Source organism: Pocillopora verrucosa, chromosome 9, assembly GCF_036669915.1.
Source record: "Pocillopora verrucosa isolate sample1 chromosome 9, ASM3666991v2, whole genome shotgun sequence".
NCBI lineage: Eukaryota > Metazoa > Cnidaria > Anthozoa > Scleractinia > Pocilloporidae > Pocillopora > Pocillopora verrucosa.
The window spans coordinates 17,169,284-17,181,212 of NC_089320.1; the positions used below are offsets into that span (position 1 = coordinate 17,169,284).

At 35.7% G+C, this 11,929-nt stretch overlaps 2 protein-coding genes across 4 annotated transcripts in view; one reads left to right on the forward strand and one right to left on the reverse strand.

Moving 5' to 3' along the window:
- LOC131778215 (serine-protein kinase ATM) overlaps positions 1 to 7,925 on the reverse strand; it is a 44,204-nt gene extending 36,279 nt beyond the window's left edge. For all 3 annotated transcript variants that reach the window (XR_010718722.1, XM_059094599.2, XM_066172053.1), the window contains exons 1-12: positions 7,761 to 7,925; positions 6,278 to 6,463; positions 6,008 to 6,053; positions 5,585 to 5,746; positions 5,001 to 5,172; positions 4,447 to 4,615; positions 2,870 to 2,974; positions 2,497 to 2,573; positions 1,924 to 1,987; positions 1,455 to 1,518; positions 790 to 877; positions 482 to 589 (exon numbers count right to left, since the gene is read on the reverse strand). Coding sequence is in view for 2 of the 3 variants with exons in the window: in XM_059094599.2 (XP_058950582.2) it covers positions 482 to 589; positions 790 to 877; positions 1,455 to 1,518; positions 1,924 to 1,987; positions 2,497 to 2,573; positions 2,870 to 2,974; positions 4,447 to 4,615; positions 5,001 to 5,172; positions 5,585 to 5,746; positions 6,008 to 6,053; positions 6,278 to 6,463; positions 7,761 to 7,841 (1,322 nt within the window). In the remaining variant the exon portion in view is untranslated. The remainder of the gene's footprint in view (positions 1 to 481; positions 590 to 789; positions 878 to 1,454; positions 1,519 to 1,923; positions 1,988 to 2,496; positions 2,574 to 2,869; positions 2,975 to 4,446; positions 4,616 to 5,000; positions 5,173 to 5,584; positions 5,747 to 6,007; positions 6,054 to 6,277; positions 6,464 to 7,760) is intronic.
- Positions 7,926 to 8,512: 587 nt separating this feature from the next.
- Positions 8,513 to 11,708, forward strand: LOC131778257 (SUN domain-containing protein 2). The gene is made up of 4 exons (XM_059094655.2): positions 8,513 to 8,860; positions 9,891 to 9,944; positions 10,179 to 10,258; positions 10,910 to 11,708. Exons 1-4 carry the CDS (start codon positions 8,694 to 8,696, stop codon positions 11,548 to 11,550), a joined length of 942 nt encoding a protein of 313 aa, XP_058950638.2. The 5' UTR covers positions 8,513 to 8,693; the 3' UTR covers positions 11,551 to 11,708.
- The last annotated feature ends 221 nt before the right edge of the window (positions 11,709 to 11,929 follow it).

An 11,929-nucleotide genomic window follows, 5' to 3' on the forward strand; every position in this document is an offset into this window, starting at 1 on the left:
GATTATTAGTTGATGCAATAACAAATTCTAAAATCATAGGAATTGTATGGGAGTCATTGAGGAGAATTACTAATGAGATCTTGGGAGTGAAAGGGTTAAAACCGTGCCACCTAGATAGCAGTTGAGTGCTACTTCTAACTGAGCTACAAGCCAAAAATTGGGAGTGAGTATTGGCTTTATTCAAGATTTTCATCTTCAGGTAAAGTAACATTTATTTCACTCAATGGAATAAATCAAACTTGAAACATAAATGAGTAATATTTACTATAAATATAAAATTAATCGCACAAACAAGATGAAACACTACCATATGGCGATGGGAATGAACCCAACAATAAATGATGTAAAATATGTTCATATGAAGTGGAGGAGACAAAAGTATACTCGAGCAAAACAGCCCTTAAAAGGATAGAGATGGCAATAGGGTAACTTAATTTATTAACCAACAAAACCAGCAGTATAAAATAAAAGCTGTAATTACCTTTTATACTTAGTCTGCAACTGAAGTAAAGTTGAAAGGAAAGGGTGAAATTCATTAGCAGGGATACCTGAGGGGTGTTTTGCAAATAACACAGCTAAGATCTGTAACCTGAAAAAAAAACATACCATGTTACTAATAGCTACTTGGAATAACTGTCAATAACAGTTAGAGATTTGTTTGGCAAGCAGTTACATTTAAATGTATGTGTATACATGTACAGGAAGCACTCTTTACTAATGTTATACATCAGACATGTGTTGGATTTAATTAACATTCTTTGATTGGGTCTTACCTACAAGAGAACTTACCATGAAAGCAAAACCAAATTTTCAGAGCTCTTGTCTAAAGTTTCTCTTGCAACATTCCAGCCAACTTCAATCTTCTGCCGTTTTGCTCCTTAAACCAGACAGAATGTAGAACGAGGCAGATACAGGAATATATCACCTCAACTTTGATCACTAAATAACATGCACAGTTTAGACTTAGATGTCTGAAGCTCAAACAAGTCAAAGTACTGTACTGTAACTAGTGATCGAAATAAATTAGAACACTTCGCGAAAAGCACCGGAAGGTAGGTGTTACGAAATGGGCAACAGAGGAGGGTATCAATCCAATCAGCAGCCAGGGGGTGACCATAGCAACCAAGCTAGAGCCAATCTCCAGGCAGCTGTCAACACATCACCAATAAATAAGTGTGTGGAATGAATGCTTGCCAAAAAGAGAAGAGGGGTAGAAAAGGGAAACAAAGCAAGCAAATTACATTGTAGCAAAGCAGCTTTAGTGAAAGAACTGGGTTATGCCTCTACATAAACATATTATGTAAAAGCACTGTTAGTATCAATTTGCCATCAATCTTTCCTATTACTGACATTTAGCCTAAGCTGGACACACACACCAAAAAAAAATGTTTATACCATGTAGGACATGATAAATATATATTGCAAGATTCTAAATCAGATTGAATAGGCCAAACCTGGTTCAGATGAAACTTCTTGTACACGATTCACACTATGATAACTTGTTTTCCCCCAGAACACCTAATAATCAAAAATCACATTGTATAATGTTAACACAGACTCACAGTAAGTACTGAAGCAAGAAGCAAGAAGGAAATGTTTCTCTCCCAAACCTCAGGGCTGAGAGCCTAACTTTTTCCAAACCCACCATTTTCTGAGCAAAAATAATTTAATGTTCACTAGAAATACCCAACTTAGAGCAGCTTGCTGACAACTGAGATCAGCTCACCTGCAACTAAAAGACAAGTTTGCTGACATCTTACAAGCATACATATTTTGAACTACATTGTACTCATTGATGAAGGCCTCATTGTAGTGTCTTGTAGAGCTATTAAATGATTGTATATCATCCAAAAGAAAGACAAAGTCATGCAACTGGGATTTCAACATGCAGCAACCATATGTGATATAAAATTCTATATCCACCTGATGGAAGACATCAGCAGCAAGCTCAATAAATTGCAAAGTAAGACCAGGATCCAATTTGATACTGTGCAAGGAAATAAATTTTCTTTCAGATAATAAGCTAGTTACAGACTATATAATAAAAATATCACCAAAAACACACTTGACCTGGCTTCTCAACCTCTTTGCTCTAACCCATAGATAACCATATCTCAGCTAAATTCAAACAATCCTCATCACATGTAATCCTGTCTTTTCATCTCTGTGAGGTATTTGTCATCTTTTTCACTTTGCTGCTAAGTTCCGTCTCACTTAATCAATTTTTTTAGTATCACAGCGTTTTTTTCTAATGACAGTTTCATAAATATGTCATTTACATGCTCTGATAGGAGCAAAGATGCTGTGTTGGTGGGGAGTATTACAAGATAATTTTGGTATCATAACCTGAGTTGCTGAATAAATGTAAATTGGTCACCATAAAGAGTTTCTAAGCTGACGTTTTGAGCATTAGCCCCTTCATCAGAGTGCATGACAAAGTGCTAACCCTAGTAAGAGTAGCTGCACTAAAAACAGTTGGTGTAACTAAGTACATACCTAGAGGAACGTGACACTTTGTTCTTTAACTGATCTATATCAGCTATAACTGCTCCATACAATCTTTGGAGACATTCCTAGTCAGATAAAAGAAAAAAAAAGAGCAAAATGTCTCTCATACAGGCCCCAGTTATTTTATGACTGGATAACTTCTTATCTGCTAGATTAATCACTATCTAGCAGATAAATTTATCCTTTCTTGAACAAATGTGGCCTGATGTCCACTTAACATGAGATGACTGACCTTTTTTGAAGAAGAAAATTCTTAGTAATTTTACAACATTTAACAAAGCTTTAATTTTCTCCCTCACACTTCATCATTGGGACTTTGGACCACAAGATGATGTGATATAAACACATAAATAAAACAAACCTTCCAATGATTGACACTACTGCTCCAGCCCCCTTCACTATCTTCGTGAGCTCCAAAAGGATGATGTGCACAAATCTGTAGTCTCATAAACTGTATCAGGTGATCCTGCAATTTTGAAACATTTATTTTGTACAGATGTTCCATCTAAAACACAAATTTGTAATGCAAAAATATTTTACTTAATACCCTGCTGCTTGTTTGATCTGTCAACTGAAGGTTCTTTTCTAGAGAGCAGGACGAGAGAATTATTGCTTGCTCACTTATACAGATTGAATCTCTATTTTGAGAGCCATTATCTTTGACTTAACATTCTTTAGGACTGTCAGCTGTTCCGTGACTCCCTCATTTGTGCAATCTAGGTGTTACAGATAATTTTCAAAGTTCCTTATGAAAAAAGGGGATAAAGTAGTGACCTAATATAAACTGGAAAGCAATATCAAATAGGTTTGTACTCTTTAAAGTTAAAATCATACTCAAAGTTTTCAAAGACCTTTTTCAGGACTATTTTAAATAATTTCCACTTTCCATGACGAATTGCACCGTGTTCGCCCCCTATCGAGTTCGCCCCCACACTTTTCGAGTTCAACCCCATCAAGTCAAGTTCGCCCCTTGATTGAGTGATATCCAGATGAGTTGATTTGTGATGAAGGCACTAACAGAATGTGCCAAATGTCACGTCAGCGACGACCATTTTGCTTAGCTTATTATTCAGACTGGAAAAGATGTAAAACAACCTGGGTTTATCTAACGAACATGAAATGTGTCGATCGTAACAACCAGACTTGAGAAGATGCAAACCACGCTTTCATCGCGACAGCATTGCTTAAGTTGTTAGACTTGTACCTCATTTAGCTTTATTTATGAAATCAAGACTGAAGAATTTACGAAACCACGATTTGATCACGCTTTTGATTATTTAAGACTTCTTGAGAGAATGTGTTGCACACTTCATTGTGTTTTAAGGTCATAGCAACCAGACTTGAGAAAATGCAAACCAGGATCGCAAACCACGTTTTCGTCTCCCTAGCTCCCACACACATATAAACTTTCAAAATGGTTGTCAGTCAATTAAAATTCAAAACTTGTCTTGGTTCTAACTTGTTTGCAATGTTCGATAGCAACTAATTTAGACATGACTCAATCTGGGGGAGAACTCGACTTGGTGGGGTTGAACTCGAAAAGTGTGGGGGCGAACATGGTATAAGGTAGGGGCGAACTCGAAGGGGCGAACTTGATAGGGGGCGAAAGCGGCCGATACCTCCATGACCTTCAATCAACAAGTTGGTTTAAAAAAATTTTTAAATTAATTCTGTAATTTCCCAGGTTTCAATAACCCTTGCTAAGGCACCCTAATCAGTTTATGGAAATATTTGATACAATTAACCCTTTAACTCCCATAGGTGATCAAGAAATAATTTCTCCTTATAATTAATAACAAGCAGGCAAGTGATGAGAATAAAGAAAAATATCAAATAAAAGATTATCACTTGATCCAATATCAAATTCTCTTAACTAACATCAGAAGAATTGTAAGGCAGACAGTAAGGAGAATAACTAATGAGGTTAAGACACTGTACCTTCAAGGACGAGTTAACACCCCGAGTTCTTTTCCACATTGTGAGCAAGCAAGGAAACACACTTTCTCCAAGATGACAGACCTGGCCACGACAGTCATCTCCATTTGATTTAACAAAAGCATTCAGTGCAGCAAGGAAGTGTTCCACAATAACAATATTATTATCATTCCTTTAAGAAAAAGTTAAGAGAAAGAAACAAATGGTAACAGAAGTAAAATAAATGTTTAGGTGGTAAGTATCTTGAGAACTTATTAATCAAGAAGAGATAAAAATATCAGCATCAGTGGGAGGTATAACAAGATAATTTGGTTTTATTGACTGAGTTGATGACATGCATTGGCCACTGTAAAGAGTTTCTAAGACTGACATTTTGATCATTTTGCTGCTAAATTAATGTCAGCATTAGGAACTCTTTATAGTGGCGAGCTTACATTATCAACTGAGTAGATATTAAACCAGTAATACTAAGTTTGCTTCAAATCCAGTAACCAACATGCTGCCACTTTAAATCTTGAAGTAAAATTAACATTTACTCATCATGACAAATAACCTACCAAATCCCCTTTAAGATCTTTTCAAAAAATTTAAAGAGTTGGCTTCCCGTCAGTGTGTAAAGAGTTGCTGCTCCCTCAACCAAGAGATTAAGAATCTGTGCCACTGTTAGTTGTCCATTTGACAACCAAGAAGGTTTTTCCTCCATAAAGGACACAAATGTAGGAATCAATTCTAACAAGAGCACAAGGAAATAAATAGACTTGACAATAAATTTCTCAAAATTCAGTGACACTGAAACTCTACCAAGGGGGAAAACAATCACTTATAGCCAGTTACCAGTGCAAGCATAATGGTATTTTTAGAACTCTGATCTCATTAAAAAAAAATTCACAATTAGGACTGACCTACCAAAATAAAGTTGTGGTCTCTAAGGTGATTAAAAATTTCCTAGCAATATACAGAGAAATTTCTTGCTATTTTTTACCACTAATAATAGTTATTAACCCTGTCAGAAATGCAGTACTCCTACCCAAACTCTATTGCAACCCCATAGTCCCTTACCAATGTTTTGTAAGCTGATACTTTAAACTAAGATTTTAGATTACACTTTTGTCAAGAAACACTGTCCCAAGAATTCTCATACCTTTCCATGTCTTCATGGTAATGTCACGCTGATATAATGGAACAGCCAGGATGTTCTTTAATTGCTTGCAGTACTCAAGACCCATCTGGCTAGCATACCTAGGCTCTTTGAATATCTTCATAAAATGACATACTACATCTTCTGCCTTCAAACGAGGACCCCCTGAAAAGTTCATGATATGCATGTCTGGTCTCATTAATTCTCTGAAGGGCTGTAAAGTACAACTTACAAAAAAAGGGAGAACTGATTGAAAAGTAAAATAAATAAACTAAATGAACCTAATCTTCTATGCCTAATACATAGGCATACATATTACATCAAGATTCAGAGTCCAATACCAAACATATATCACAAGCTAAGAGACTCAACTTCTGGCACTTAAGACTACAAGAATGGTAACTTAACTGAAGAAAAGAAACTTACGCTCATCTGCTTTCTTCAAGAAACCTCGCACAAAAGTTACAATTTCCTATCAAAGAAAATAGAACCCTGATATTAACAGCTATTTAATTATACATTGTGTGCTATGAATTAAGGATGCTTCATTGCAGATTCTTTGTATGATAAGGTTCTCAAAAAAAAAAACGAAAAAGTCAACTGTCATACCTTTAACTAATGTTTTTATTCATGACTTGTAATTGCAGAGAGTATCCTGTTACATTTTTAGCACTAAATTACCACCTCTTATTTTACCTTTTGTCTCTTTTCAATAGTTTTTAGGTTCTTGATGTAATCCAACTCAGACACAACAAATATTCCAACATTCTTGAAAGCATTATCCCATGTCAAAGCTTTCTTCTTCTTTTGATCAGTGTTCTCATCAATGATACTCAAGACTTGTGATGAACGCAACTGCAGAAGGATGTTAGTTGCAGCATTCTAAAACCCAAACAGACAGTTATTTTAATTAACTTAAAACATGAAAGTCTTGCAATCTTCAATTGTAAACTGAAGACAGTTTTCATTAATGGTACATGATTCACTGCGCAGTGAAATCAGCAATACACAGGGAACAATGCTGGATGACCTTAAATGCAGTTTTCTTTTATAACAGAAAGGTAACTAATTTGTAACTCATGGAAAAAATAATTTTGTTTCTTATTGTTTTTATAAAGCCAAATAAGGATAATTCACCAATTCTTGAGAATTTTGCATCTCACAAGAAGTCCATCACCAGTTTCTTTTCTCTTCACCTATCTCCCAACCCTCTTCAATTCATTATGGTTGCATTTGTTAAATTTCCTGTGATTATTATTTTCCTCTACAAAAAAATCTCAGAAATTTGTATTTATCTTCTGGCATTCTATAACAAATGCTGTAATCCATTTGGCTACTGTACTCCCTATCTGTCACCTGATATATGGCATGATTGATTTATATCATCATGCACAAATAAAAATGAGCCTGTTGTGATGTTAATTCTTGAACAAATAGTAGAAATATGCTAAAACAATAGTCCATTTTATTGTTGGGTACTTGGTTGCCAAGCCTTTGAACAGGAGTGAGGCTAGGGGTGACCTTGTTATGATACAAACTTTGCTGCTTTTTAAATGTAAATTTCTCTGTTATTATGCTAACTACATACTGGTCTCTGTCATAACAAGGTCATCTTCAGCCTCACTCTTAATCAAAGGCTTGGAACTAAGTACATAACTGTAAAATGGCTTATTACATCATTCCCTTTCAACTTCCATATATCAAGTGCAATTCTTAATTCTGAGGTCGCCCTCATCAACTACCATGGGATAGAAATTTCGCATTCACAATCACATTGTTTCATAAAAGTTACGTCCAGATACGTACAGTATTTAAGTTACAACGTGGTATCAAGAAAGCTGAATACTTCGAAATCTTATCTCTATGGGAAGCGTTGAGTTAAGTTCTACGCATTAGATAGAATAAACAAGCAGTCTTCATATTGGAACTGAAACTTAAGAAAAAAAAACCCGGTTGAAGACCTCATATGAAATCAGAAGAAATTCTCACTGAATTGCAGCTTTTCACTAGACTGCGCACATACAATTGCTCGCTGAAAATGGGCCACTGTTATCAATGAAATTGTCACTTCGATGACCTACTCCTCACATGTAGTTTGATTGAACCGTTAGTTACGATATTCTTCGCCCTGACAGATAACATACAACATGAACTTGGAATTTTGTACATGAATTCCTACCCGTCTTTCCGTGCGAGTAGCTTCCAGAGATGCCACCAGAGTGAACTGATGAGAAATCTCCCGTATCGGATCTCCAGACATTCTTCAAGATGTTAACAACATGTTTACAAATCATCTGAGGGGCCATTTATACGTTACCTTCGTAGAAGTAACTCCAAATTCAGCCATAGCCAAACTTGCAAGGCGTAGATGTTTTGTAGTCCCCAGATCCTTTCTCACGAACTGCGCGAAATTTACCCGCGAAAAAAATGCCTTCACTGGGGGGGGGGGGGGTATGAGGTGACATTTGGTACTCTCGTTATTTCGTGACGAAGAAACAGTGGCAGCAGAAACTTTGTATCGTTTCATTACTGAGCATCAGGTTTTGTCTTTAACAGGGTTATCATACTAAGTTCTCAAGTACACCACTCCTTACAAGGCTCTACTCCGTACTCTCGAAAGTAAACATGTGCCTCAGAAAGTGTTGGTAGGATATGATGGGATTTCCCCACCCCTCCTTAAACTTCCAACACCGGTACACATTACAAATATATGCTGTGGCCACGATACCGGACAAAAATATAAGTTCGCAAAAGTTAGTTTTCTCCTGTTGAAGAATATTTTCTCCTACCCAATAACTCTGTAAAACTGTGATAAATTAATACTTCATCTATTCATTGCTGAAGGCGGACTTAGAAAGTAAGGGGGGAGGGGTAGGTAGGATACTTTGCTAATCTTGCTGTAAGCTGATTGGCGAGGGAAGAGTTACGTTTAGCGGTCAATTACATACTTTGAGGCAACGTGATATTACTCCGTGCAACTGAATTTAAATGAAATCTTTCGTGATCCACGTCGACAATGACATGAAGTGTTGACAAATTAAGGAGAACACCGGCGTTCGAACGGAGAGCTCTTGTGAAGAGTGCGAATTGACTGAATTCCTTGTTCGTGAAAATGAAACTTACCAAGACGGAACTAATTATATATTATTTATTGTCATGCTGTGCTCTTCACGGACTGTCTAATGGACAGGAAAATGCAGAAAACACAGCAGAAAACAACGCTCACTCAACACCGATAGAGGACACAGCTCAATTCCACAAACAAAATCAGGAGAGAAGGCGAGTTGAATGTGATTTTTTTTTAAAGAGCCATTAAACTTTCTTACTTAAATTTATGGTATGCGATACATACAACCTCAGGTTAAAGAAGTGCAACAATACTTACCTACATTACGATTGAAACCGTTGCTGATCTTTTTTCAGATACATCGATAACTAGACATTTTAACCTTGTTCAGTTCATTTGAGATGTAATCCACGGTAAAATTTCCGCACAGCTCCATCCAACATTATGCACTCAGTTCTTGGATAGAGAAAACAATGTCAAAAACAATACATTGCCAGTGGGAAAACAGATTTGTTTTACAAGGGTATGGGGCTGTGCGGAAATTTTATCAAATCCACTTCCTGTTCAATGATTACCAGGGCACTAGACACAAATCAAACCTGAATATTCTTGAAGTGAATTTCAACTTAAACAATGCGCCTTTTCATATAACATCCAAACTGTTCATTACCGAGTGTAAGAAAATTTTCAAAAGTAGTCCTTGAATAAGACCATTTTGTAAGATTTAAACAGCCTTCTTGAAATAAGAAGAATCACTCCTGTTAAAATTTTAAGAAAAAAATAATTTGTTTTTTAACATTTTCTTAGCAAAATAAAGATCAGTTTTTGAGTGATGATGATAAGATTATTGAAAAAAATTTGTTTAATCAGTAAATTATGTTGATACAAAGCTGACTGTTGAGAGCAGGTGTGTATAATATTCAAGTTAAATTGAATGAGGAATTAATTTTAGAAAAGTCTGTTTTCTTTCCCATATTTATTCTGTAAAACAGCTGCATAAATGATAATACACATATTCCACATTATGCCAGAGTACATAATTGGGGATCATGGAAAAAGAGCCATCAAAAACACACCCCAGGCATTTTAAGCAACCTCTCTCTACTCTTTTCAGAGTATTTAGAACTTGCTACTTCAATTTCAGAACTCTGATTGCTGTCAACAGTGATATGGCTGAACCATTTAGAAGCTGTCTTTTAAAAAAGTAATTATTTACTTAATTTATCAATTCCATCATTTTAGACATTTACTTGCTCATCTAGCTGACAGAATGGATCTGGATGGAGAAGGTTTGAGGTATTTCACTTTTATTTTTAGAATTTTTTTATATTGTTAAAGGCTCCTACACAAGAAAGCATTAAAATATACTTTGTAAATTAAAACTTGATTTGAAAAATATAGACTCAGTTGAAAATATATTTCCCAGGAAATATAATTGCCTTGTAGCATTTCAACAATAATTATTGTTTCATATTACCTTCCTTCCCTTTTGCGTCTTGTTTTCTCATACCTGCTGTTGTTATGTTGCAGACATATAAAAAAACACTTAGGGGTAGTAACTGGACAAGACCAAGAAATAAAAGATGTGCAAAATGGTGACAATTCTAAAGGTATTGTTGAGACCAAATTGTAACCCTTTACACCATAACAACAGTATTGATATTCTCTATACTCTTCTGTACACATTTCCATTGGCACTGATAAGGAGAATGTTTCTAATAATCAAAGCCTCATGGATTGACAACCATTCCCTTTATTCTCATGATCTTAATGAATGATTAAGAATTGTTACTGTAAGGAGAAACTGGATGCTGGTAATTACTATGTGGGTTTAAAGGATTCAGCAACATTGCATTAGAAAACTCTCCACAAGAAAACTTTTCCTACTTCCCTTGAGAACTATCTAGTTTATTGAAAGATGACTCTGAGTATTCCAAGTTCTTGTATGTTTTTTTGTTGTTGTTGTTTTTTGTTGTCTCTATTACACAGGAAATAAGGAATAGGTCCTTATCATGATACCCATTACTAAATCAATAAAAAAGAGAACCAGAATAAAGCACCAACAATGTTGAAGTGCATTAACCACAAGATACACCTGGAAGGATGCTCAAAATTTGAGATTATGAGTGAAAAAGTAAACCATGGATTTTAGCAGTGGGCATGATGGCAGATTTCCCTGAGTAATGCTTGTAATGCATGCATGTATGCAAAAAAGAGGAACAGCAAGGAAGGGTTAACATTATGATTATTATTGTCTGCAGGTATATTTTATTTCTTCAAGCTTCATGATTATGATGACAACCAAAAGCTAGATGGCTTAGAATGGATGAATGCACTGACAGATTTTCACACAGAAGATGATAGCAAAGGTGAATTCAAAGAAGGAGGGCGCATGTTCCTTGAGCATGAAGCAGAAACCATTGTAGATGAACTTCTGATGAAACACGACAGAGATGATGATGGTATGATTGATTTTATTGAGCTGATGAACTCAAAAGTAAACTCATTCATGACAGACCTGGACAAGCCTCAGGAGGGAGAACAAGAAACCCAGGAAGAGCAAGAACAGCAACAGGAACAATCATCTCTAGAGCAAGAATTTAATCAACGACAACAAAATCAACAGTCTTCAGAGCATAATCAGGCACAGGATGAAAATAAACCACAAGAAAACCAAGAACAAGATCAACAGCAACACCAACCTCAACAGGAAAACCAACAGAATGAACAACATGAACAGGAAGACCAACAGGAGCAACAAGAAGAACAACATCAAGAACAAAGCCAGCAAGAATCTAATTCTGAGGGTGTACAAGGAAATGAAGAACAAGTCAATCAGCAGAATGAACCTTCTTTAGAGGATGAATATAATCAACATCAACAACAGCAACAACAAAAATAGCAATTTAGGTATTTAGATAATAAACAGAACTGAAAACGAATTCAATAAATTGCAAGTCTGCAGCTTTTTTCTCATCATGAAAAACTTTTCCATGTCAGTGCCACATGTCTTTGATATTTGGTATGACATAAACTTTTTTATTCAATAAATAACACACTTTTTTTGCCAATTTTTCCTTTTTAATTGTTTGCCTTGCATGATTTTTATGATTGGTTACAGAAGTAGTCAATGGTGGAACCAGCCCCATAATGATAAAAAAAACCATCTCTGTCATGTCTTTGTCAACTTTGTTGCTTTTCGTTCCCCTTCCTTTAATTTATTTTTTTTCCTTCCCCTCCTCCCCAACCCCCAACAAGGATGATTATAATAAAGGTATCTG